Raw genomic sequence first — 27,954 nt, forward strand, 5'->3', positions numbered from 1 at the left:
ATAAAATGGGGAAAAAATATGGCACAGTCTGAAGGACTCTTTAACTAAGGCATCATGTCAAATGAAGCTGTGACTCTGAGTCCTTACATCCCTAAAGAGGGGTGTTTGGTTGGTTTCCCTGAAGACATAAGGATCCATGGCATGTTTGAGGGCCTCTGTGCAGCTCTGGACTCAGACATTAACCCTCCGGCGGCTCCCTGGAACTCATAAATTCTCATTCTTGTATGGCAGCTCAATGCTGCAGTTCTCAATTGCTGTGAACTCTGAATTCACGTATTTAACTGCAGCTCCTATTCGAAGCAGCTCTTTATGAGTTTGTTAATTAATGCCTTATCTGCTCTGAGGCCTGTGAGAGGAGGTGCTGATGGGGGGAGTGTCACTGAAGTCAGGATGGGAGTAAAACATGTGTTTCACAGCTTCATGTGGCTCAGCTGAGCCTCCAGAGCCATCCGATCAAAGGTCCGCCTGTGCGTCTGCTGCTTCACCCTCTCCCTCATGTGAAAGGACGCCCGAGCCAGCCTCTGCGCCTCCTCCTGTATCTGCTCTCTTTGTCTCCGCAGTCTCTCCCTCCTCCACTCCTTCATGTAGATGCAGCTCTCTCTGACCTTCCTCACGGCGTCCTCCTCTCTCTGCACCCTCTCCCTCAGCCTCTGGTGGCAGAGCTGCCTGTGTGTGTTGCGTTTTTGCGTCTCCTGGGCTCTGGTGTGGCGCTGGATGGAGGCGTGCAGGGTGGCTCTCTCTGTGCGCCTCTGGCTCAGCTGCACCAGGATCTGTTTGTGTGTGAGCTCCTGGACGCTCTGCAGCTGCGCCCTCAGCTGCGCTCTCTGGATCTGCTCCTCCTCACGCGCCGCTCGCTCCTGCAGCTCCCTCAGCCGTGCCTCTGCAGCCTGGGCACGTTTCTCGCAGGAGTGCCGCAGCTTGTTCTCGATTGTGCTCCTCATCTGGGCCTCCTCTTCCTCCACCTGCTGCACAACCTGCTGTTTGAGCAGAACATGTCGTAGCAGCTCCCTACGATTGCCCTCCTGCAGCCTCTTCCTCTCCTTCTTGTCCTGCAACACTTTGCTCCTCCTGGCCTTGTGCTCCTTCTCTGCTGCCACCTGTCTTTCCCTCTCTCGCTCCCTTTTCGCCACCTCCTCTTTCTCTCTTAGCAGCTTCTCCTGGTAGCGTTTACGCCCCTCTGCCTCTTTATGTACGACCTCCATCTTCTGTCTACGCTGTGCCTCCACCTCCTCCTTCAGACTCCTCCATCTGTCTTCTTGCACCAGCACCTCCTGCTTAAGTTGTCCTATTTTCTCTTTCTCCTGACTCTCCCTCTGCCTTCTCCGGGCTTCCAGCTCCTCATGCCAGCGTTTCATACCCTGCCTCAGCTTCTTCCTCCTCTTCTTCTCTGCCTGTTCACGCCGGTCCTCCTCCTGCTTGCGGGCCTCCTGCCGCTCCTGCTCCTCCTGCTGAGAGAACTTCAGGCAGGCTTCCTCCTCTTCGTGCTTCACCAGCATGAGAGCTGCTATCTTGCGGTCTCTCTCTGGCAATGTGACATGCATCTTCTTTTTGATGTCGTTGGTGAGCTTCTCCAGTTTCCTCTCAGTCTTTGGGGAGTGTCTGAGGTCTCCCAGACTGAAGCTGCACACCGTGTTCCTGTCTTTGTGTGAGTTACCTGCAGCTGAACATGGAGACCTGCTCACAGATATCCCTTTAAAACACAGATCTGCATATGGGACGGGCCCTGTTGAGAGTCTGTCCTTTGAATCATCCTTTACTTTCAGGCCTGACACTTTAGTCCCTCGTGGCCACCTGCCCCCAGACTCCCGGATAATCCTCTCCCTCTCCTCCCGGCACATTTGTAAAAGCTTCGTTCTCTCTTTTTCGTAGGACTCGTGCATCACTCTCACCGCCTCAAAGGGCACGTGTTGCTGCTCAGCTATCAACGCATTCAGCGATTTAATTAGCAGTTCCACCGGTTTGATACCGAGCCGTGCGCAGGACTCCAGAGAGCGGGGGCTAGTTAACACGTACCGACTGCTTTCTGCGTCGGCTGAGTCAAAGTTGTTCAGGTCCAAACGGTGACCAGGAGAGTTGGACCTTAGCTTCTCCATGGTAAAACCGAGCCTGAATCACCTGGGTGCAAGTTGTAGGCGCTTTAAGTTGCGTCTGCTCCCTTGTTCTGTCACCTCACAGCCCGGAGAGGTCATAGAGGGATTAGCTGCGGATTTTCAGACATGCGGCGGTCAATGTCTCCACCTCAGCTGTAACAAAGGACCGACAGACTTACAAATGTTAGGCTTATTTATAGATTACATGTGTGAGGAAACGTTTAATAAAAATAGCATTTTGGCATTTGCATAATTAGTTGACCTAATTTTTTGTTAGCAACCATATCTATACAATAAAATGGCTTGTAAAAACTACCAAAAAAGGTATTCAAATGACAAAACTAACCTATAATAACATTTTAATTTGCTCAATACATTACAGAAAAAAACATTGTGCATGTTCCAGATTTTATTGAGTAAACTAATAAATAGTTATATTGGTCAATAAACGCGTAAACAAAAACCAAAGTGACAATAAGTCATTAAAGACCAAAACTAAAAGAAAAGTTCAGCAATTTAAAAAAAATCTTCTCGCTTTTATGCAATAATTTTCAGCTCAAGTACTCTCAGTCAATACATTAAGTTTACATTTATTAAAATGATAGCCCCCTACGATGTAGCATCTCATGTTTAAGGGGCTCACATAAACACAAATATAAAATAAAACACGTGTAGACAAAAAATATACAACACACTGCAAGAAATAATATACCCTAAACTTTATACGTTTAAGTCTGCATGTGTTACTTATTTTAATTAACAGTAAATATATAAAAACCTACCATTTTAAACTTGGAAGCATGAAAATAAATCCGTTAACAGCTTGTCGGGTTGAACAGCTGTAAGTGACGGAAAGGACGCTTCTGGTTACCACGGCAACAAAAGAAGAAATCAAAATAAAGAGCGTCAGATTAATACTTTTACTAATACTCTTATTTGTAGCGCGCCATCTGCCGGTAAGTATCACCCTGGGAGGACCGCCCCGTTGGTGACGTATTTTGACTTCCGTCCTACAGGCTGCTGTGTTCATGATTACAGAAGTAAGTTTCATATTCGTCAGACGTTTGGAAATATGTCCGATAAAATTAGATAATAAACTCTGAATTGTTTGCTTTTTATGTGTACAAAAAGTGATAAAACCCTTTCTATTGAAATATTACATAGATTTTTGAACATTTTATATTTATTTTGCCAGTATAGCAAAGTTGTCAAAAAGATTATCAACAGCTTTTAAATGTGGAAATATAACCACAATGTGTAATTAACTTAAATCATAAATGTAATTTGTGTATTTGTATTTATATGTTTATCTTTCAAAATATAGTTGTATCATTGATATTAAATTGTATTGATTAGAATTTTAACGTAGATTTTAAATTTCGCGAAAGTAAAAAGAATAATTCCAATACAAAACTAACTTCGTCATCAACGTTGATTAAATGCTAATGGCGCGCCTTCTGTCTGCTACACAGGTATGTTGAAGTTTTCTCAAGAACAATAAATAGATCTAGTTTAACAACAACCAGAGAAGACTGGCAGCGTACTTCAAGTGTGACATTTTACAGAGAAAAGGAGTTATTAGTCTTAGCTGTCCTAACAGTTAACACAACTGATTTTCTAGCTAAAATCGACCAACGTTAGCTTACACCAAAGATGATGGTGACTGAAACGAGATGGTAAATGTACAGTACTTCCGTGTTTGTATTAGCCACTAGCTAGGCTAGACAAAAGTTCGCTTCCGGGTTGGCTGGCGCTGCACTAGGGTTTGTTTATGTTTGTATTTTAGCTGTTTTGATTTGAATGTTTTCGTTAGCGTATTAGCCATAATATCAATACAGTAATACGTTGAGATTCAACGAGGCTTTAACGTTAGCTGAACAGCTACTGCGTGTAGTACTATCGTTAATCGTTAAGTATTTGCTAAAGTTATTTGCGGGAAGTTATCATTAGGGAAGTGTTATTTATTTATATAGCACATTTCAGCAACAAGACAAGTCAAAGTGCTTAAAGCGACCATGGTGTACGATACCCGCGAATATCATGAATGATACAAAGTGCTCTGCAAATCTTATTTTGAGTCATTTGAAACTTGCTACATTTTGCAGCATTCGTGTGCTCCTAGGATGCTCGGGGTTTTGACGTTGTTCTTCTGACTTAGTTCTGTTCACGAGCTGTAAATAGTAATGGACATCATGGACGCTACAAAGATAATATGTTGGGTTTTTTTGCTCAGAACTAATCTTGTTCATTTGTATAGCAACTAAGGTACACGTTATCAAAGATTGATATGCAATATCTGAATAGCAAATAGTTAAATTGCGGTTTCCGCTATTTCCAACGGAATACGTTGAGTCTGTCAACTCGCCGTGTCAGGTACCACAATTTTCTCCGACTTTCCAAAATGTTGTTCAGACCTGAGAGGGCGTGCACGCTAAGTTTCCCATATAGACACTCTTTATTCCGATTATTCCCACAACACGTGAATGCCTTGTGAGTGATCGAAAGTAGCGGTTGTTTATCTTGACTTTTTCTAACGTCTTTGTCCCAACTTAAAGGAAATCGACAGGTTTACGTTATAACTTAATTCTTCCCTAGATTGTCCGTTTTACTCTTTCTTCAGGACTTATTTCAGCAGATAGCTTTATTAATACTTATCAAAGCTAAACATCCACTCATCGGAAGGTTTTCTGTCTCTGTACACTCACAGCTCATCCACGAACAGTAAGCCAACCGGCTAACGTCAAAGATGAAAAGATCCAGGAGCGGCGGTGATGATGAGGAGGCTCCCCGGCAGAATGGCACTGCTGGCAGAAGGAATGGCGACGAACCGCCAACTAGTGATGGGGCTGATGGTGACAGTGCTTTTGCTCCTGGTGACCTGCCAGAGGACGACAATGACCCGGGACTGAGGCGAGAAATACGGAGCAAGTACAGGGACCTCATCAACACGATACAGCGTAAGTAAGACGCAGAGGCATGTTAAGGTGACAGCTGAACGTGTCGTTGTTTAATTTGTTGACATTCTTTGATGTTTACCTTCGTGTATGTGTTTTCTTCCAGAGAATAGGGAAACAATGGTGAGTCTCTCCAACAACAAACTCACAGAAGTATTAGAAGAGGCAAACAAACTTTTTAAAGACGGTAAGTGTTTAAAAACAAGTTTAAAAATGTTGCTGCATTCCTTTCATTAAGTTTGGAAAAAGGCCTGAAAAAAGGCGGGGCTGTCCTACATATGTGTATTGATTTAAATCATTAATTTAGATGGTCACATTAATGATCATCATCCGTCTGAATTTCAGTCCGACAGACGAGAGAAGCAGCGCTGGATGCTCAGCTCCTCGTTGTGGCTTCTGACCTTGGGAAGGAGAAAGCCAGCCAGCTGTTTTCAGAGGGCACTGCTTTCGATCCCACAGCTTTTACTCAACACCTTGTAAGTTATTGTATACTTATTGTATCTCAACAGAGAGCACAGACAAGTTTTTGTATCAGACTGTTAGGGTTGCACAGACTCATCACAGCAGCCCTGGACCGGACAGGTTTTGGTCCAGGGTCTCTTTCCTCTTAAAAATACACTGAGTCAGGGTGTGTTATATCTCAGGTCAGGTAAATGTATCTACACATATACAGGAGTCAAGGCTGCTCTGTTGTACATATAATCATTTTACGGCCACGTTATGCTTTGGTGTATTTGTTTGTCAGCTGCTTCAAAGTTCTCAATTCAAGTAGCCAAAATAAAAACACAAGACAAAAGTATCCATCTTTGTTTCATTCTTTGGTTTAAAAACATAACGTATACACCAACATCATTTATTGAGAACTGGAGTTTGGGGGTTGACTCCAGTTTTTAGTTTGTCATGGGACGTTCTCTCTGCTTCTCTGACAGCTGTCCTTCATGGGTCTGAACCGACTTGAAGACGGGGACGACGAGCACCAGAACGGGGCTGCAGTCGATGGATACCTGCCCCAGGATGCCTGGCACAGATTGGCCCGCAGAGCAGAGTGTTGCTTCAGGGCGGCGCCCTCCTTCCACTTCATGTGAGCATCTCAAGCCCCGTTCCCACTGGTCAAAAAACCCACTAACACCCGGCTCTTTTGCTTAGTGGGAAAGGTTACGATCGGCATTCACACCCGGGTCAAATGACTCTGCAGTAGACAGAACAGAAAACCTGCGACACGCTAATCTCCGCCCCTTTCTGGTACGTTTCCATGACGTGCACAGCTACAAATTCTGCCCGTCTCCGTCAGAGCAGCGCTCGAACATCGTTCCAAATTTGTCGCCGCCAAGTTTGATAAACAGACTGAATGAGTAATAGATACAATAAAGACCTAACCACCGTAACATCTTCACTGGTTACTGACCCTGTCTCTGGCGTGTTTGTGATGTCAGATGGTGACGCAGCAGAAAAGAGACCGACAGGAGGATACTTCACTGGCAATGGGAAAAGAGAAAATGTGCATTTATTAGCGGGTCTTCCCGTGTCTGAAAAACCAGCGTCAGCACGCTAATGGGACTGACTTGAAGCTATTGCGAAGCAGGATGACGGAGAATTCATCTTCTCTGGACACGAACTTAATTTGCTGTCAGTCCTGTAATCCTCAGTCTTTTATCATCATTCTTTTATTTATCGTTTCCTTTGTTTTGTTTTATCTGCTGGTCTTGTAGCCTCACAGTAAACGACAGAGTCAGTGTAGCCATTGTTGTAGAAATCCATTTTAAGATAACAGAAGTGAAACTCAAAGATCTGCCGTCAGGACGTCTTCATGTTTTACCTTCTGGTAAATCTAACTGCTGTGCAAAATCCCGTTTGCAACCAGACTTTCTCTTCTTCCCTTTGGACTGATCCTTATTTCATCGTCTCCACTTTTATTATCTAACAGTCTCCTTATTTATCAATATAAATTATGGATCGTGTTCCATGTGTTAGCTCTTAAGTATAACTTGTGTTTTCTCTAATGTTTTTATATTTTTAAGTACAAGCTGCTCCAGACCAGTCGCCCCTTGTTTGATTTATAAGGTTGTTTATTTATGATGTTAATAATAATACTAACTTTATTTATATAGCACCTTTAGATGTTTACAAAGTGCTTTGACAGACAAAGCAAAGGCAGGAACTCAGGAAGATAACAGAATAAACATCCAGCGGTCAGGCCAAACAGAGAGTAGTGTAGAAAATTCAACAGCAAGAACACAAAGCAAACACAACTACACAAAGGTGTATTACTACTATTTCTATATGTTTCTGGTTGATTATTGAACCTTCTCTTTTCTTTCCATCAGGAGGGGCTCGTTCCACGCGGAGCCGCCTCCTCCAAAGCAAAGGATAGAACGGCAAAGGAAGGTGCCCGGCAAGGAGGCGAAAAGGATCATGCCTACTCAGGTAGCCTAACTCATTTGCATGGCTCTGATTGTCTTTCTTAATGAGTGACAGATAATTAAGAGTCAAATATACCCTTAAATACAAATGTAGCAACCTCCCATCGCCCTTTAAATGTCTCATAATACAGATAATAGATCATAAAAAAATCAATAACGATGTAAATTTTGTCTCTCAGCTGAAGAAAATGGAGGACTCCCATCAGGATGCGACGGTGAAAGAGGTGGAGAGGATCCTGGGATTCCTGAAGGGTTACCACAAAGATGATCGTGGGTTTACCGTCCGACTCACAGACATTCATACTTCATCATTCTGTCATTATTACCTGTTTAAGTGTCTCTCTTTCTATCGCAGCAAAATCACCAATATCGTATTACGAGTTTGTCATTGACCCCAACTCCTTTTCCCGGACGGTTGAGAACATTTTCCACACTTCTTTTCTGATCAGGGTGAGCCGCATGTGCTGAATGTTAAAGTTCAGGTGTTTTGAAGTGGTGGAGTACGAGGTGCTTATCAGTAGTTAGTGTACACGGCCGTCTCCCTGTTTGGAGACGCTATGTCCGCTCTGGATGGACGGGGTTTGAAAAATGTACTTAACTTAAATATTATCACCGCTTCACCTTGCTGTCAGACAGCCCTTTCCATTCGTACAACTTGGTACAAAATGAGATTATGTTGGACATGACGTAATGCTGCTATGACGGCGTGTTAGGGCCAACGCAATCTCGGATCCCATCGGTTATAGTCTGACCACGAGCTAGCCTCTGGGGACACCGGTGAACATGTCGGGCGTGTAGCGGGCGGTTAGCGATAAACGACTTCCTTTTCCGCGTGCTGCTTTGTTCCTGCGATTGACTTTGATTAGCGGGTCTTACCTGAAATTTCAACATCATGATGCAGATTTGTAAAAAGTAAAAATGAAGCTTTGTCAGGTCCGTCCTCAAGAGGGGAGGAAAACGACTTTAAAATGTTCGATGATCGATCATTTCTGATGCATTCCAGGTAGTCAGGAAATCTGAATATTAAGTAAGACTAATATTCCGAGAAAAAACTCTTAAGTTAAACTTAAAGTCGTAAATTTGCTAGAATAAACTAGCAAATTTATGAGATTATAAAGTCAGGAACAAAAAGTAGTAAAACAGTGTTTATTGGAGTGTTTAAAGAAGTTTTGTAGATTTTTTGTGTGTAATGCAGGTTTGTTTACTTGTAGTAGCCATCATGAGTGTGTAGGGTAACTGTCATGTGTGATGGTCACCCCTGGGGCAAACGGGGAGCATAGAAACGTGTGTTTTTGCAGCAGAGGGTCGCTCAGTCTCTCTCCTCTCTGAAGTCGGCTTCTTGTGTGGAGAGGAAGCAGGCTTAATATGCTCCGAGCTCCTTAGCAGTGCACGCCTGTGTGAGCAGCAGAGCCAGCAGGGCAGAGGAGAGAAACAGGTGAATCGAGAGGGAGGGGGCCGTGAAGCCCAACCTACTTTTTGGGGGGTCGTGGCTCAAAAAGGTTCCCATAAATAACATTGTCATAGTTTTTGTTTCTCGCAAATTTATGTCTTAAAATTTGACATTTTTTTCTTGCAAATGTATGACTTTTATCTCAACTCGACGGAGTGCTGCATATTAAGAACGCAGAACTTAAAGTAAAGTAAAGATCTGTCTGATGTTAAGGTGATGCTCAAAAATCGTTTTCAGACGGTTCTTTTATTTCAGTGGCTCGTGATATGTTTTGCTCTGAACCCTGTCTACAGAAATACAAAGCTAGTTCTGTGATGGTACTCTGGTGCTATTTACCAGAGTATAATACACGGTGTACTGATAGGAACCTTATACGACTCCACTTCAAAAAATAATTGAGCTCGCTGCCCCCTAGTGGCCGTCAGCAGGTGTGACAGTGTTTTCTGTCTTTCAGGACGGTTTAGCTCGGATGTATCTGGATGATGCCAAATTGCCTTGTATAGGTGAGGCTATTTAATTATATTATTATTAATGTGGAATAATAAGATGGTGAATTTTTGAAGCATCGTTGTTCTTTGTTTCTCAGCGCCCGTAGAGGAGGGCGAGGTGGAAGCCGGAGGGTCAATCAGCCGTAAACAATGCATCGTCTCCATCGGCCCAAAGATATGGAAGGTCAGGAAACTTGAACTGAGACGACTTAATCTACCAACAATTCAAGAACTATATAAGAAAACGTGTTTGTGTCTTTGGTCATAATTTAATTGTTTGTCGTTTTCCAGGAGCTCATAGAGGCCTTCGACATCACACACACGATGATCCATCCTCCCGACGCGCAGAATGAGAGCGAGCAGATGGAGCACGCTGCGTCCTCTTAGCTGAAACACAACATGGTTTTTTAGGTGTGTCCCTGTTTTTTTTAAATTTCTAAATAATAAAGAAAAGTTGCACAGGCCAAGTCCAAGTGTAGGTTAAACATGTACAGCAACTTAAAATGCACATTTTCTTTAAATTCTTTTATACTGTTTTTAAAAGTTTGGATAATAAAAAAGAAGAGAAAGCTGGTGCTGTTTTTATTTGTTAATAGTGTGTGAAGCAAACGGTGAAACATTATTCTGGATCAATATTTCTGATGCTCTGATCATTTATTGATGGATTGTTTTGCCTCCACGCCGACGACAGCCGAGCGTGAAGGCTTTATGTTTTCGGGTCGTCCATCCGTCCGTCCGAGTCTTGTGATCACGACATCTCAGAAACGCTTTGAGGGAATTTTGTCAAATTTGGAAAAATTGTCTACTTGGACTCAAGAATGATCTGATTAGATTTTGGTGGTCAAAGGTCACTGGGATCTCACGTCCATCCCATTCTTGTGAACACGATAGCTTAGGAATGCCTTGAAGGAATTTCTTTGGCGAAAACATCTACTTGGTCTGTGTTCGAAGTTCCATACTATATACTACATACGACATACTACATGCTATATACCGATACTGCATTCGGCAGTAGTCCGTAGTATGGAGAAGCTTGTCAAATGTAGTTTGCAGTATGCTGCGCCAGGTGGAAGTAAACAATAACCGCCGCTTCTTTAGCTATAGCGCCCCCTTCTGCTGGAATGCTGCTGCTGTCAATAGCCGTTGTGACGTTCCAGCGCTTTGCATTGTGGGATACAGTAGGCGAGGTAGACTGGTCATTTTGAACACAGCATTGGACTAAAGGATGAACTGAGTAGATTTTGGTGGTCAAAGGTCAAAGGTCACTGTGACAAAATTTCACACACATTTCTAAGAGGTTTAAAACGAGGAGGTGATGATATTTTAGACCCGACAGATGAAAGGTTAACTTCTCTGTGACAGCATAATGCTTCATGCTGTCACTCCAATCCAGTTCTTATTGAGTTAGACTCCAAGGTTCTTGTATGAATCCATCCTTTTCACCTCCTCTCACTGGATGACGACCAGGACAGGGGGCCTCCTGCTCCTCTGCTAATCCACAACGAGCTCTTTGATGTCGCTAATATTAAACTTCAGGTGATGATAGTTGCATCATGTATCAAAGCTCTTTATCAGCACTCTCTCCTCCTCTGGAAGAATAGTGTCTAAGTGAGGGCAGCATATTTCTCACTGAAATCATACGTGTGGCCGTAGTATTAACTTCCATTTCGCCTTCTGTTTAATAACTCCAACATCTAGAGTCTACACAGACAGAAATGTAACTTTAACTTGACTAGTTGGCGGAGGCAGACGACTGCAAGGCGGTGATTCTAGTTTAATTGTTTCTGCTCTAAAAATGTACGAAGAGAGGTTTAAACAAAACACATAAAATGACTCGTTATGTTTTTGCCCTAATTTCTCCTCCTGCTCTGTTTTGGCTGAACAGACTTCTATCATCGTGCGTTCTCATCATGGTGATGTACCACCATCATCTGTGCTCCTCCTGGGTCTCTTAAAGGGACAGGCACCCTTTATGCTGCCTTCCATCTCCCCCTCTCCCCTTCCTGAGATTTTTTTTCCCTCCGCTGCAGAGCTGAGAGGATATATGAGGCGGGAAAGGGAAGCCTCCTTTTCACGCTCTTCTGATTAGCTTGGACTGCTTATGTAATGTAGATTTTTTTATATAACAATGGCTTGAAAATATGTCACAGGAGCACCACTGGCAAAGAGCGTCTATTAGTCACTGATGCACACTCTGGTACAGACACAGAGGCGTGCACACACTCACTCTGTTGCTTCGGCAGAGATCCGCCTGCGCCGGCGATGCTGAGTCTGACTGGGAAGGATGCAGTTCTGCAGAAAGGTGCTCTGCAAGCCGTGTAGTGCCCGAGTCACTTCACCGGAGGAGGACATGGAATACAAGATGGGGAGCTGCATAGGAATCTCACGCCGACAGGTAAACACAGGGGCTGTCTGCAGCGTAGCATCAGTGCATGAGTGGGTGAGCAGAGAATACATTTTACTGGTCAGGAGTGTTTCCCCAGCAGAGGCAGCGAGAGAGAGAGAGAGAGAGAGAGAGAGAGGTGTACTCTAGTGTTGGAGGAGGGGAAACAAAAAGGAGCTGTGGAGATGGAGAGAAGGGGGTGAGGAAGGGAGGAAGGGAGGAGTATACAAGTGAGAGGGGGATGCTGATTGTAGTCTTTAGGTGAACAGTACCTAAGAGGATAGATTGTGTATTAGATTCAGGGAGACAAAAGACTGACTGACAGCTGAGAAACCTATGAGGCAGAATGGGAGGGAACCAGCGTCTGCAGAATCAGAGCTGATCAAATCAGTGTTATTTATAGAGATAATAATAATAAGCCTGCTGAGCCCACAGCCTGGGCACTCAGCTGATGTTGGCCTGCGATGACTGCAGATAAAAAAGGACCCAAAATACATTTCAAACGCTCTGTAGTCAAAGTCTGTGAATTTGGCTCCTGTTTGTGTTTTTCTTGCTTTTGTTGCAGCAGATTTGTTTTTGTTCTCATTTAATCTTTAGAATTACAATAAAAGTGAGGACACTTCAGCAGGTCTAGACTGCACTGTTTGTTATATTATTTACAGATTAAACTTAATCCACCATGAGCATGCACTTGGCAACAGGGGCAAAGAAAAACAGGCAGAATTATCGAGGAGAACCAGACTTACTGGTGCACAGCCGTCTGCCTCAGCCAGCTGGTCCAACAAGGAGAAACAGAGAGTTCAGACTGCAACACAAATAACAGGTAATAAATAAGAACAACACCAAGATACAATAACAATACAAACGTGACTATTATTAGCTGCAGAAGGTGGTCCACAACAACGATCCCAGAAACCTACGAGACAAGGCAGCATAAAATGTATGGTGCATTCATGCATACAGAGAGAGAGAGAGAGAGAGAGAGAGAGAGAGAGAGACTTTGGTGTGTCAGATCCCCGGCAGTCTAAACCCACAGCACTGAGCCAGCCCTAACTATAAACTCTATCACAAAGGAAAGTCTTAAGCCTACTCTTAAAAGTAGAGAGGGTCTCTGCCTCCTGGACCCTGACTGGAAGATGATCCCTCCCGTACTACTCTTAAGGTGCTTTTCGACCAAAAGTGCCAGAAACTTTTAGTTCCAGGAACTTCTCTTCAAGGAACTAAATGGTTCCTGTGGTGCATCGTTGTCTGCGTTTCCACAGATTATTCCAATTAGGCCAATGACGTGTGGAGAAGCAATGAAATCTTGTTGCGGGTTGCCGTCTTCTTCCGCAAAAAGGCTCAGCAAGGCCTGCCCCTCGTCGTCGGTCCATCTGTCGTTTCTTCTCTGGCCTTTTTTACACTGCGGTTCCACCTCAGCGCCGTGACGAATCTCCGTCCTCATGCCACCTTTGTCATTCTACAATGGACCACGCAACACCGGCATTAAGCCGCCCCAGTGTGTGTTTCTAAATAGCGTTCCGACTTTGCAGAAGCAAGGTGTAAACAAACAGCGTGTGCTTCAAATACACACACTGGCACTGTTCCGCCCTGTTTACACAGACGCTGTTTAATCTCTGTTACTTCCTCTGATGCCGACTCAGAGGCAGAACGACTTCGCCCCACCGTTCCGCCTCTCTGCGTTCTACACAGAAGACGAGCCTAACAGAGGCCTTGAACTGGCAGTGTTAAAAGCCCTCCTGACTCCATCTCAAAGGATGCTGAAGAACGCTGAGAGTACTCAACAAATAAGAAACAATTAGCACTGCAGGCCCCGCCCCGGAATCTTCCTGGACCTTTGGAAAGTACTACCCACTTAGAAGGGACTTTCAGGGGGTAAATCAATTACCCCGGAACTAAATATAGACCCTGGTTCCTGCTATCGAAATGCACAGATTTCCTCAAAAGGTTCCTAGTTCCTGGGGAAAGTTCCTGCTGTATAAAAGCACCTTTTGAGACTTTAGGTACCACAAATTCTGAATTTTGCAGAGAAGCAAATATGGGAGAAATCCGATGTATTTTCCTGGTAGTTGTTTGTACACGTGCTGCAGCATGTTGGAGACTTATTGTGCTTCTGTCTGCACGTGTCAGTCACTGCTAATTCTAGAGAGATATGGTTTATAGAAGAGCAGATAGGAGGATGGATGCATGTAGAACGTTTGCAGGACTTAAAGGAAAGCCACAGGTGTGATAATAATATCCTAACAGCACATGATCAGGCTGACTCCTTGTCGTCTTGTCCATGTACTGATCCTGTTTGTTTACAGTGTTGCCTTAGAACTAGAGTCCCCTCCAGCTGACTGTCAGAGCAGGTGACCCCCCTGCCTCCCGATCCAAACTTCCACCCGTGGCTCGCCCAGCTCCAGTTCAGTCTCCTCCCCTCGGCCCCCGTCCCCCACTTCTGCCCCCCTGTCCTGTGTCCACCCTCCGTCCTCTGCGAAGCGCGCGGTGCAAAAATAGCAGCAGTGGGTCCTCCTCAGAAGAGAGGACGGAAACAAACACTGAACCTGAGTCCGGCAGTAAACACACGCTGGAGGTTTGTGACAGGCTTGAGGCGGATTCTGAGTGTGGAAGCGTCTCTTGTTTGCTGTGGTGAGTAGTTTGTGAGCTGCACAGTTGCTGCATATTCTAGGTTATTTGTTCGGCTTATCGACTTCAAGTCCTGTTATGAGAAGGGACGGACAGTGGGTAAAAAGTTTGAGCTTGAATTGAAATGTACGTGACTGTTTGGCTCGTTTACATCTTGTTTGATGATGAGTTTAGTGCGTTATAGTTTCCTTGGCAGGGTTGACTGACCACAACTTTATGTGCTGGGCAGAGCGTCTCCTGCTTTCCTCTGCAGGTCAATTTAATATGCTTTATTGGCATGATTGTAACCATATAACCAAAGTGTAAAAGGATAAATAGATAAATAGAAGTTCATAAAAGAAAGAAAAGTCCAAACAAAAAGAACAAAAATGCTCCGTTGATGTGTTTATGAGAGAGAAACTGTCCAAAGTCTTACTGTGAGTGTGTGTGCTTTTGTTTATATTGGTGTTTTTTTTTTTTTAGTCTGTTTATTAAGTTTTTATTTGCATAGGGATGAAGTATGAAGAATGTAAACCAATGACACACACAGCAGCATCTCTAGGCTTCGGTAATCTGCAGCGCCCGTCCCTAAATGAACCCTTAGAATACATAAAAAGCCACAACAGATACACCAGGGAGACAAAACAGACTCAGCAGTAACACAGACAGAAGATACAAACTGTGTTACAATAAAACGCTCAAGCACAAAATCACACGCGATGACATGACTGAGCCGTCTTCAGTTTCTTTGGTTTTGTTGTATTCAACATTTCTCCTTCTTCCAAATCAAATATTCTCATGTAGGTCTTTTATTAGCAGAAAATGACAACTGGTTAAGAAAACCAAAATATGCAAAACAGAAGTTTCATGTTCATGTTGAAACAACAGAATACTAAAGATTAAAGAGTTCACAGATCAGTATCTGGTGGAATAACCTGGTTTGTAATCACAGCGTTCATGCATCTCTGCATGTTCTCCTCCAGTCTGTCTCAGTGCTGATGGGTGATGCAGCTCGGCTTTGTGAGCGTCCATCTTCCTCTTGATCACATTCAGGAGGTTTTCAATGGTTCAGATCTGGACAGGGCTGGACATGACGTGTAGAGAGAGACGCTGATTTAGAGAGTTTTTCACTGGTTATGAAACTGAAATTAATTCTGATGACTCTTTATGACCTACAAAAGCAAACCAGACCATCAGCGACAAGATTGATTATTTCTATATAGTTATTTATAATGCCTGAAACTGCTGGCGGGGGGGTAGGTGTCAGCTGAAGTGATTAACTGCACGCTGCCTTTGTTTACATTTTACAGGGCAAACATTTAAAGTGAGTGATACATGTGACTTACCACCACTTAAGCATGTACAGGACAAAATCAGCAACGAGATAAGAGGCACGGCTTTGTCCACAGGGGGCGCCAAAATCAACACAAACCGACAGTTCCTCACAGCAGCTTTAAGGAACATTTGCTGCAGAACTGTAGAGTTTATCTCGTGCTCTAGGAGCCACAGAGTATTCAAATTTAAAATCTTTGTAGGATTATAAAAACATTATTATATAGAGAAACATATTTAATCTATTTATGCTAGATAAATGTAATCGTCCATGCAAGATCTGTGCGTGTCTTATCATTTATTTTCCAAAAATAAGCTGGTAAAAAAACAAAGGCCAACCCAGGTGCATGCTGGTCCTCTACCTGCCTACCTATGTAACCCCAGGTGCCCACAGACAAAACAAAATAGTAATTATTCAAAATACTAAATATATTAAACAAAAAATAATAATAATTAAAGTAAACAAATAACTTGCAAAAGAAAATATTATGAAAAATCAAAACAAACAATTCTACTTATTATTAGTTAACTAAAAACACAACTAACACAAAATAAACAGCCCCTATGGTAATCATTCAATTATTTACAAATCAATGATCAGGTTTTATTAAACTATCGGCCTACACTGATTAGGTTGATGCATACCAAAGAAAACATGAATAAATAATAAATGTAGCTCTTAAAAAGAAGTCAACACTTTGTCTTTTACCTTGTTGAATTAAATGATGTATATTTTATGTTAAAAATGCAGCATAAGTTAAATGTGAAGCTCCTGGTTTCTGTGCCGGTGTCGAGGTCAGACTCGGGGCAGGAAACAGTCCCCTGGTGCCTCGCCGCTCCTTCAAACACAGAGCTTAGAAGACGTCTCATGTTGAAAACAGACCTGGCATCAGTCTAATCATATGATTTGCCTCAGTGCTTTCTGTGCTGCCAAAAAGCTCTGAAACACTGTCGCCAATTAAAGTGCGCACGCGTCCACAGAGCGGGGGGCTGAAATTACACCCCATTCACACAAATAGCAAACAGGCAGCGATGGGAGACGAGAAGCCACATCACACAAGAGAGAATTAATCCAAGGGGACAAACTGATATTAGGTTTGAGACACGTGGGAGGAAAAGTGAAATCAGAATTGAGGATGGATAAAACTGGAATGAACGGACTCTGAAGTGTGCGTAACAAATTGTGCACAAGACTGGAATAAAGTCTAACAGCAGTGGACAGGGCAGATATCTATTTATAAAGCCTTATATATTCAGGTCAGTGCTTTCTGACTACACACAGAGAATCCCTGCAGTCATATGAGGAATGCACAAACAACCTTTCTGTGGCATGAGTGTTTACTGCTCAGCTGCAGCTCACACAACAAAGACATGCTCCGGAGAGAGAGAGAGATTGTCGGAGCTCATTCTATCGGCTTTTGAACGTGATACTTGTATTTTATATTAAATGATTCCACGGTTAAAAGGTTTATCTTTTCCATGTCTTCCTTAAATTGGATTAGAATTGAGCTTTGATCGTTTTAATATCCTCCACGCTGCCTCATGTTCCTTTAAGAGACACCAAAGACCAACAATCTGTTGTTTACCACACAAGGATTACCTTACGGGGTTACTCAGCCTGAGTCACTGTGTCAGTATGCTCCACTGAGTCAGTCACATCACATGCAGAAGCACAAACTAAGAAGGAAAGAATATGTGTTTACTCTGTCGGACGATGGCATTTGTTTGAGGTCATTTAGACCAGAAAAGGCCTGCTGGCTGCCGTCGCTTCATGCAGCAGGAGTTTATCTGATGTTTGTAGATTAACTGAGTTTAAACAGGGAGGATGGCCGAATTAGAACAACTTACCGTAACCTAAAAACTGTATTCTGTTGTTTTGTATCTCCTCAAAGAGACATGACAGAAAAAAAGTTGTCACATAAAAGATTGCTGAGTCATTTTCCTGAAAACAACCCCTCTGCTCCTGCTCTTCTCTGCCTCAAAGTGCTGAAGATGTGCAGATGCAGAGACTTAAAGAGAACAGCTCAAATAGACTTGATATAAAAACCTCTGGCACATCACAAAGCCCCTATTCTGTCAAATATAATGACACTGGCTATATAACTGCATATTTTAAGCAGTTTGCCGACCTGAGAGGACAGTAGGGCTGCTCGCACCTTTTAAGCTCACACAGTCTGTGAATAGCTAAACAATATCACAGGAGAGGGGGTGCTGTTGTACTGAAGAGTTCTGACTTTTACCTTCTGGCAGAAGATTTAGGGTCCAGAGGTGCAGGTCTCTTAATGTCATAAGGGCAGTGCATTATGTTACAGAGGGACAGTGCAATATGTTAGGATAGCATGCTTAAACTGTGACTTTGTGTAACTCTGCAGTTTGACGGATATCAGAAAAACAATCTTTTTAAGTATATCTTAATCTTAATCACCAGCCTGCTGCCGTGTCGATATTCAGTCCAACAGCACGACTTCAAGTGTGATACGGCTTTCATTCGACAGCTCTACAAGCAGCATATCGTGGTAAACAGTGATAAGAAATAATAGATTATTTTTTGGTTTTCTTTAACATTGATAAACCTTATTTAGAACACCTGAGGCGGAGTGATGCGTATACTTAAAAGTCCCAGTGCTGTTATACTGCATTTCTCGGCCCATCCAGTCGAGGCAGACGGCTGTTCAACATGAGTCTGGTTCTGCTCCAGGTTTCTGCCAATGTGCCGAATGTTGCTGCTCATGGTGACTCATGTTGGGTCTCTCTCTTAATAACAAAGAGAACGGTCTGAACCTGCTCTTTTTGTAAAATGTCTTGGGATAACTTTGGTTAGCTATACAAACAAAATGTGATTGATCGATACTCTAACTCAACTCGTGGAACACCTCTTATCCAATTAAATCACATGCACTGTTGTTTTTGTCATATTTAGAACAATGCCTATAACTGAATGTTAAAAAATATAATAATTAAGACTTAATACACTTTTACAACATCGCCTGTTTTAGTTTGTGTTTGCAATGAATCTTAAAGATGGCTGTGCTGCAGAAATCTCAGTGTAAACAGAGAAAGTCTGACAGAATAATCCCTCACTAAAACCACCCACGATTTCTGCCTAACTATTGACAGATCCACTCTGTCCCCATCACCACACATCCGCAACCTTGGAGTCATTTTCGACAGTAACCTCAGCTGTGAACAACACGCCAATCAAATCACCAGGACCGCCTTTTTCCACCACAAAGACATGGCTCCGTTCATCACTCTGTCTCTGCTGCCGAAACTCTGATCCATGCTTTCATCACATCCAGAATCGACTACTGCAACAGCATCCTTTATGGTTCATCCTCCAAAGTCCTCAATTAACTCCAACACATCCAGAACTCTGCTTCCCGCCTCCTCACCCACTCCCGTGAACACATCACCCCCGTCCTCCAGAATCTCCACTGGATCCCTGTTCCACAACGCATCCAGTTCAGAGTCCTTCTTCTCACCCACAAAGCCCTCCATAACCAGGCCCCTCCATACCTCAGAGACCTGCCCCACCGCCTCACTCCCTCCTGCAGCCTCCTCTGATCCAAACCTCCTCTCTCCACCACTCAGAACCAAGCACCGGACCTGGGGCGACAGAGCTTTCTCCATAGCTGCCCCCTCCCTCTGGAACTCTCTACCCAAACACATCTGAGACTGCACCCACCTGACCTCATTCAGATCTCTGATCACGACCTTTTTAGAACTTTAACCTCTGATGCTGATTTTTTTCATTGTTTGGTTTCCTCTTATTGTTTCATTTGTTCTTATTTTGTTGCTTTAGTTGTTTTTAAAAATGTAAAGTGACTTTGAGTACCATGAAAGTGCTGTATAAATAAAATGTATTATTATTATTATTGTAAGATTAATTTGTTTTTCTCATTAAGCCTGTGATTGTCTTTGTGGGGTTACTGCAGACCTCTCACTGGACCTTTTGACGCTTACTCTTCAAATTCTCGCCACCATTGTTTCTACTGTTTTCCAAATCAGCCAGCCGTGTGAGGCTTTACCCTCTTAGTGCAATTATTTAGATGCTTTGTCATCATGTTTTGCTGTTGTCAAACGGTTCAGAAGAATCTCTGCTCTCTGCTGGACACAGGGCAGGACTGATAAAGACAGAAAGGGATGTTTCTCAGTCATAACGCTCACATTGTTTTTAAGCGGAGGTTGGAGGCCATTAAATGCACACATATTGCAAAAAGCTGCTGCTTAATTCAAACTTTGTGATTGGAATACAAAATTAATATAATACATTTAATGACTGTTTTGCCGGCAGCTCATGGCAGGTTAAAAGGGGAGGTACTAGAGAGTTAACTTTCCCCATTAAAACCCCTTTAAATTCCAGGTCAGTTCTTCTATGGATGAAGATCCTTCTCGTTCTTGCCTTTAAGCCCACATCAGCAGAGGTAAAACCTGCACTTTGCCCTGTGAGGGAGGTCTGGCTGCACAGGCCTCTAATCTCTAAAACAACACACACACACTTAGCATTCTCCCTCCCTGCTAGTTTCAACCTCATACCAGAGACCTGTAATCCTGTGGAGCATGAGTGTGTGACCACTGAGCCCCACAGATCTCCTGTTTGCTCCGTGTGTACATGAACAGTTGAAGCTGACGGTCGCTCTGTGCTGGTGTCTTTCAGCCAGCTGATGTGAGAGGCTGTTGGTTTGGGCGGTTGTGGCCCTGCAGCTAGGAGAGCCATGGGGAACGAGAGCAGCACACCTGAAGCGTTGGTAAGGTTAAGCTCGCTGGCTTTGGATGCCTTGGATGGCTACTCGCTGCCCCCCCGTGCTGCTGAACTCTTTCATGCACGGAGGACTAACTAAACTAACTCTTACTGGCATGATTACTAACTGCTGGCTGCAGTAACACAAACTCAAACCTCCTCTTTTCTTCCTGTTTCTGTCTCCTATGAAACCTTATATATCAGCTAAAATCATATTTTTTCTCAAAGATGACTTCACACGAGGATTGCAGCATTAAAGCAATTTCAAAATGAGATCCACATGAACAGAGTCACACTTATTATTCTGCACCAACAGGCTAATTTGCCATAGGGAGTGTGCATTCCTTTGCTTAACTCAGGCTTGTGTAATAAGCTTTTAAATAAGACGTCTTGTTCTGTTTTTTGGTTGACTTTTGTAATGCAGATATACAGATAAATATGAGCTATATCTGCTATCATAAATGTTTTCTGTGAATACTTCCAAGCTTTCTTCTTTGCATCTTTAAAAACATCTTTCCCGTCATGGTTTGAGGTCTTTACGTCTGCCTACAGTTTGCATGTTGCGTTGTTGCATCAAGTTTATTAAAGAAACAACTTCTGTGCACTTTTTCCAACATAATTTACAAAGAAGACGGCTTACATACTTTCCACATGTGACTCTGGAACTTCAGCTGTGGAATTCAGGATTATTCAAATCGGATTAAGAAAACATTTGTCTCATTAGCTGCAGATGACTGATGGTTGTGACTGCAGAGCGGGTTTAACATCGCTCCGTTTGCCTCGAAAACATGAGGATTTGTTTTCACTGCATACCACGAACGATATACTGTGTGGGAGGTTTTCTCCTTTAAGATCTCCTTGTTGAACTCTGTCATTCCCTGTTTCAGCCAGAAGAGGGCGCGCCAGAAAATGTTGTTCTGTTTCCACCTCAGGGAAATCAAACCGAGTCCCTACAGGTACAACAGCTGCATGTTTGTGTGAGTGTGTGAAAGCCCGATGGGATTTTTCTCATGTGCACTGGTGGGTGAAATAATTTAAGCGTCTTTTCAGAAGAAGTTAGCTTGAAAAATACTCAGAAATACACACATTCCCTCCCTGATTGAAAACTTCAAATCATAAAGGGTCTCTTAAACTTCACAGACACGCTGCTGATGGGGGACATTTGTTTCAACCTTAAGTTCTTCCTCTTAGGGTTGCCGAGCGTAAAAAACAACAGTTTTTTTAAACATTTATATCGACAACATTTTCATCAGTAGGACTTTTATTTTTGGTTGTGCAGATGTGCTGCAATGAGCCCGTTAGATGTGGTTTATTTTCACTCATTAGACATCAGTAAAATGTGCTTGACACTGCAGAGACGTGTGATTCCCTGTGACTGCATCACTCAGTCGGTTTTTGTATCCTGGTTGTGTGTTTTCTACTTTGTTAGCAGTGTGAGAGAGTATTGAATAACACGTTATTAAACGAGCAGTTTTACTACACTTTTAAGCAGCTTGCTGGTAGTTGAATTACATACATATTTGAAGAGTGTATCAAGGAGTTTAATTACTTTTTTTTGTGTGTAGTTTAGTGTAACGTCAAACTAGGATTTATTTTCTTGGACCACCTGTCCCCCCTTTTCTGTAACCCTGAAAGCTGTAAAGGCGTGCCCAGGAGATGCATTAGCCACTGGTGTAGATTATTGTTATTTGTTCATTAATGTTGAGAGAAGTTGTTGCATTATAATTAAGAAGTTACCTGGCTAGCCTGGTGCAATTCCCCTTCCTGGATTCTAGTTCCTGAATGCAGGTGTCCATCTGAGGGACATCAGCTGTGTCTGAATTCAACGGATGCATCCTTCGAAGAACGCAGGCTACTAAGGATGTCCGTGTAGACTGCTGAAGCCGAACTGAAGTGAGACGGTTTGGTTTACGGAGGATTTCCTCCGGCGTCACCAGCTGTTCCCGCCCTGACCCTTGTGTCACAAAACGCAGATCCTGTCGCCTAGCAACAGGTAGCTACCTGGCTAACTAACTAGCTAACGCCAGGTAACTTAACTAACTTATTATTTTAAAGATAATTTTTGAATTTAAACATTTGTATCGCTAGCTTTTCGATTTAGTTGAAACCACAACAGGATGTACTCGATGGATCCTTCGTGGCCCGGGAAAAGGAGGACACATTTGTCGTTCGTATCTGAAGGAGCCTTTGAATTGGGACAGCCTTTGACGCGGCGCTGTGACGCAATCGGTCTTTAAATACGTCCTTCGAAGGATGCAGCCGCTGAACTGGGACACAGCTAATGTATACAAATCCAGAGCTGACAGTCCCTGCAGTAAAGCCTTTATGTATGCTCTGTGAATAAGTGAGCAAGTTTAGCAATAAAATCAATTAAGTGGCATTTTCTGCTGATATGTGACTGATTACTTTTTTTATATTTACATTTTGGTCACTTTTTCTAAAGTAGTTTCAACTCCTTTGTTAAGTAGCTTTAAAAAAAAAACTACATTTCCCCTCCAGCTCTGCTGTAGTTCAACCTCTTGTAGAAACTTGCAACTCAGAACAGTAAGTCAGAAATCTGTACATGGGAGACAGATCTTCAGTTATACGTCTCAGCTTTTATTACACGATCAGTTAATGTGTAACAAGTTAATTATGGTGGTTTACATGGTAAAGTTATGATGGTAATCTTAAAATTGTTTCATTTTTTATGCAAATGTTAACATTTTGCAGCTTCCTGCATGTTATACACACACAAGGTCTCACTTACTTTCACTCTATGTTAACCTTATCATATATCCTGCATACTGCAGCTTTTTCTTGGTGTTTCAAAATATTTCTCTCATTTTTGTTTTTCACATCGCAGGTCTCTGCTTCTTTTGTGGCTTTCAGGCTAAATTTTAATAATTATTGTCTTTGCTGTAGTTTGGCTTCGTCCAGTCTGAAGGAACTGGTAGCTGTACTTTAGAAGTAGCTCCCCCAACACTCTCGGTTGGCTTTTCAGAGATTCAGAGATCAAAATGTGAATTTCCTCAGGGGGTTATACTTTTATTGTTGTGGGCTTCATTTCCAGTGTAAAGCAGCTTAATGAGACGAATACTAACCCGCTGAAAACATCAGTGTACAAGCAGATGTTTTCTGTGAGTCAAGAGGAACATGTTTAAATGCCCAGGAGGGTGTGATAAATTCAGTGTCATGAAAAGGCTGCAGTCATGTCCATGTGTGCCGATGATGTCACACCTGAGCAACACTGTGAGGTCAAAGTTGGCTGAAGTAAGAGCGTTGATTATGCAGGAGGATGCTGTGTGTCTCTGTGTGAATGTGCCCTTGTGTGTGTGTAACCAAAGCTTTTTGAAGTGTAACCTGATCCTCCCTCAGGGGGTCACTGCAGGCCCGACCCTTGGCCTAATTCCCAGCATTCACCTGCAGAGGCACTGTCAGTCAGGCAGGCAGTGCAACACAGCAGGGAGAGGAGGAGGGAGGGAGGAGAGGAGGGAGCAGAGGTGGATAAGGAAGGAAGAAAGAAAAGAGGGAAGGGAGACAGAGGAGGAGGGGGAGGGAATAAAAGGAGTGGAAATAGTTTACAGTAAAGGGGGAGGAGTCTTCTCAGCACTTCCCTGTGGCTGCCCAGTCAGGACAGTCAGCCTCAGCAGCAAGCACAGTGTTGTCGCGATAGTGTAGTGTTTCTAGACTGCACACAAACACACACACTGCAGGAGCGTGAGGAGGCTCATGGAAATTTAACAGGGGAGCAGCAGAAGACAGGACAGGACAGTGGAGAGGAGGACGTTAGCTGAGTCAGTACGAGGAGGAGGAGGAGGAGAGGGAGCGTCAGCAGCATGTGTTGCAGCATGTTTGTGTCGTTCTCCTCGGGCCCCTTCAAAACACACTGAGCCCTGCAGAGGCTGAGAGGTAGCTGCGCTGCGCTGAGAGTCACCTTCACTGCTCGGTAAGTGCAACACAGAGATGCTGATTAAACTTGTAATGAAAGGAGAGGGGTTTATCATTGTACACAGGATGCTAGGCGCCAGGATAGAGAGTGGATGCGTTAAACCTGACGTACCGGTGAGAGTGCGATGTGTTTTTATGCCCCTCAAATGTGAAACTCACTTCCTTTGGATGTTAAAGTGCAAACCTGAGGAGATCCGGAGTGATGTTGTAGCCTGAATTCAAGTTTTTATCACTCTCAGCAACATTATTTGTTATCTTTAAGGTTTATTTTGTCTTATTTGACCCCTTTAACTCATATTTTTTATAGCTTTATTGTTGGATTTTTTTAGTCTTGAACAATTTTATTCACTGTCATTTTTGGTGTCTCTTATTTTCTTTTGATAAGATTGACTTTATTGATCACCAATTGGGGGGTATTCACACATTATAACAGCTCAAAAGATAGAGAAAAAGAAAAGGGTGATCAGTGATAAATAGTAGAAGGCAAGTTTCATCACGATACGATATTATATTGCTTCTTTGAACAACGATACGATATTTGCCGATGTCACAAAGTCTGTCACGATACGATTTCAATTCGATTCAATTCAGGAGCCTGCGATCGATATGGGACGGTATATGCTCAGGAACACAATCCATTACATTTATATTATCAGCTCACAGAAAGCAACACAAATTTGGTTTTACAAAATGTATTCCTGAACTCACATGAAAATAAAATCCATTCCCAGAGAGGAGCAAATATCTTCAATGTCCTTTCCTTGGCTGCTTGCCATCATCTGTTAGCATTGTTGTCATTTATTGTGGAGTGGGAAGCGCTAGCTGACCTCAGAGCTGCAGAGCTGGTGAAGCCCTGCCGTGGGAATTTCAAAATAAACATGCAGCTAAGATGTCGGATCGCGATATGGATCAATATTCGCATTTTGCATCGATGACATCGCATCGTTGGTCATTGAATCAATATATCCATCCAGACTGACGTGTCTTTACTACCCCAAAATGTAAACATATAAAACAACAAAAGTAGGATTAAAATATGGAGCACAGAAAAAAGCACATTACGAAATTACCAATTCATTAGAGTTTTATGTAATTGACCAACAAAATAGGTCATCATTTTGAAGCAGCAGGGAAATAGTGCATGGTATTCAAAATAATTTACATGTGGAAGTATTAAATGTTTTCCTGATGTGCCTGTGCTGTGAAACCTCTCACTAAGATCAGTTGCCTTCAGGGGACCTTGTGCATCCAGCAGATGTGTACTTTCTGGACGTCTCTTGTTTGTTAATGTGACGGTTAAGAGCCCAAATGAGTCTATTTAAACTCCAGTTTGTAACACTCTGAGGGGGGCTGACATTTATGCAACGCTCTGTATAAATAAAGTGAATCTGTTGTGACTGTGTGTGTGAGTAAGGGCCTGTTTCTGCTTCAGCACCGCCCTCTCTCTGTTTACAACTGTCATGTGTAAAGCATTACAGTTGTGTTAGCACATGGGCTCCGACACGTTGAATTAACAGCCAGAATTACTTACTGAGTGTTTGACAAGTAGCAGTTTCCAGGCGACCTCAGCGTGCTTTCTGTTTTGTTCCTGTGGGTTAATTAATAACAGGCGTTCTCTCTCTGCGTGTGGGTCACACTAACTGAAACAAGGCTCAGCTTTTCCACCTCATTGAGCGTTTACGTCCTCAAACAATGGGTGATAAATAAGTGGATCAGAGTTGGTTGTAAACTTGGACCTGCAATGCCAGCTGGTGCTGTTTCTTGTTATTCTGTTTTAGCTCCTTTAAGATGATTTGAGTGGAGGAGTTAGTGTGAGATATTTACAAGATGAGAGTTGAGGCAGGAAACAGGAAACCCAAACGTCATCTCATCTCATAGAAGCTGTGTTCTCTGCATGCAGGTGTTTATAACCATGATATGTTAAAGAAAACCATAGCGAGGAGATCACATGCTTCAGGAGTGACACTCTTGCAGCAGTGCCTTTTTTGGGGTTCTTTCGCTTTGATCTCCTTTAATGTTTTCTGCTTGCTTGTTGTTTTCTGCAACCAAATCTGCTGGCAGCTTTCTTTGTGTAAAAAAGTGCATATCAGGAGTTAAAATTAGCACGTTTAAAAATAACCAGAAATGGCTTCTGCTGTGCAAACTCGGATGTGAAGAGAGAGGGGACATAATTGGCGTACATTCTTGACAGTTTTAAAGGCCCAGTACAGCCGGTACATTTTTAGTCACCAATCAGTTTTTATTTAAAGAGCAAAAAACTTAACAACTAACAGGAGATTGTAAACTTTTTAAACATATTAACATGCCTGCAAGTAAATCCACCTTAAGAAAGAACTTTGCGTCAGTTAATGCATGAAAAACGTGACTTTAACAGGCAGAAACGTTGAGCAGGACTGGACTTTTATGTGGAGGGCCATCTGCCTCGTACGGTTGGTTTAAAAGAGAAGTTAAGAGACTACTTTTATTCTCGTGTTTTTGTGAGCAACGTTCATTCATGTCTGTGAGAAAGCCAAGAGGTCCTCCATCTGTGCTGAATGTGTCACACAAAGCCGGCTCTTTGTAGTGGTGACACAGGTGAGGCCGGTGACTCCTCAGTACACACAGCTGTACTTGTTAATTTAACTTCAGTATCCGCTGTGTCCAGTGAGTACACCCCGGAGGTGAAACTAGAGCAAGTGGTGGCATTTTGAAGTCAAGTTTAGTTTATTCTTTTCACACAAATTTTACAGAACACCTGAGGAAAATATAACTGACAGGTATTAATCTGTGTTAGAGACAAAGAGGTTGGTGTCGTCTGCAAAAAAGCAGTGCATTTGTAGTGTTTGATACTGCAGCAACATCATATACGTATATAAATAAGAAATATATCGGTCCCAGTATGGATCCTTGAGGTACACATTATTGGATTTCTTTTTGACTCATGAACATTATTTTAAACATATTTTCTTATATGAACATAGTTTCTGAGCCACAAACAAACATTAATCCATCTTTATACTTTTGTTTAAAGCGAAATAACATGGTTAGCGGTGTTAAATGCTTTTAATAGCACTTTACATATACTTATTGCATTCTCATTGTTGTCCAAGGTGTGTATATTCTTTTTATTTATTTATTTTTGAAAGATAATTTTTTTATGCCTTTATTGAGAGAGAGAGAACCAGCACCCAAAGAGCTGTTTATATTCCGTCAGTCAGTCCCAAAAATACAATAAAAGTTGAATGATTTTGAATAAATCCATACTGATGATTATCACGAATATTGTACATCGATCATCCATAACATTATGACCACTGACAGGTGAAGTGAATAACAATGATTTTCTCGATACAATGGTCAGTGGGTGGCATATGTTAGGCAGCAAGTGAACATTTTGTCCTTGAAGTTGATTTGTTGGAAGCACAAAAAAATTTGACAAGGGCCAAACTGGGATGATTGTGACTGGGTCAGAGCATCTCCACCTGCAGCTCTTGTTCCCAGTCTGCAGTGGTCAGTACTAACCAAAAGTAGTCCAAGCAAAGAAAACCGGTGGACTGGCGTCAGGGTCACGGGTGGCCAA

General features: G+C 42.8%; 3 protein-coding genes across 4 annotated transcripts in view; 2 read left to right on the forward strand and 1 right to left on the reverse strand.

The window, feature by feature from the left end:
• Nucleotides 1-410: 410 nt before the first annotated feature.
• LOC138588154 (coiled-coil domain-containing protein 177-like) lies at nucleotides 411-2,093 on the reverse strand. Its single transcript, XM_069658056.1, has one exon. The coding sequence runs from the start codon at nucleotides 2,091-2,093 to the stop codon at nucleotides 411-413; it is 1,683 nt and encodes a 560-aa protein (XP_069514157.1).
• Nucleotides 2,094-3,519: 1,426 nt separating this feature from the next.
• Nucleotides 3,520-9,957, forward strand: nsmce4a (NSE4 homolog A, SMC5-SMC6 complex component). Its single transcript, XM_069659145.1, has 11 exons — nucleotides 3,520-3,562; nucleotides 4,798-5,047; nucleotides 5,151-5,231; nucleotides 5,390-5,520; nucleotides 5,974-6,125; nucleotides 7,369-7,468; nucleotides 7,644-7,734; nucleotides 7,820-7,914; nucleotides 9,369-9,417; nucleotides 9,501-9,586; nucleotides 9,694-9,957. Exons 2-11 carry the CDS (start codon nucleotides 4,837-4,839, stop codon nucleotides 9,787-9,789), a joined length of 1,092 nt encoding a protein of 363 aa, XP_069515246.1. The 5' UTR covers nucleotides 3,520-3,562; nucleotides 4,798-4,836; the 3' UTR covers nucleotides 9,790-9,957.
• Nucleotides 9,958-11,589: 1,632 nt separating this feature from the next.
• Nucleotides 11,590-27,954, forward strand: part of tacc2 (transforming, acidic coiled-coil containing protein 2) — a 72,034-nt gene continuing 55,669 nt past the window's right edge. The window contains exons 1-3 of one of the 2 annotated variants that reach the window (XM_069659193.1): nucleotides 14,345-14,416; nucleotides 20,382-20,472; nucleotides 21,353-21,421. In XM_069659193.1, coding sequence (XP_069515294.1) covers nucleotides 20,440-20,472; nucleotides 21,353-21,421 — 102 coding nt within the window. In that variant the 5' untranslated portion in view covers nucleotides 14,345-14,416; nucleotides 20,382-20,439. Of the gene's footprint in view, nucleotides 11,798-14,344; nucleotides 14,417-20,381; nucleotides 20,473-21,352; nucleotides 21,422-27,954 lie in introns of those variants that run through there. The other variant, XM_069659192.1, reaches the window with a different exon arrangement.

Source organism: Semicossyphus pulcher, unplaced genomic scaffold (genome assembly GCF_022749685.1).
Source record: "Semicossyphus pulcher isolate SPU_LCO1_2020_fin unplaced genomic scaffold, fSemPul1.0.p SCAF_12, whole genome shotgun sequence".
In the NCBI taxonomy this organism is placed as follows: Eukaryota; Metazoa; Chordata; class Actinopteri; order Labriformes; family Labridae; genus Semicossyphus; species Semicossyphus pulcher.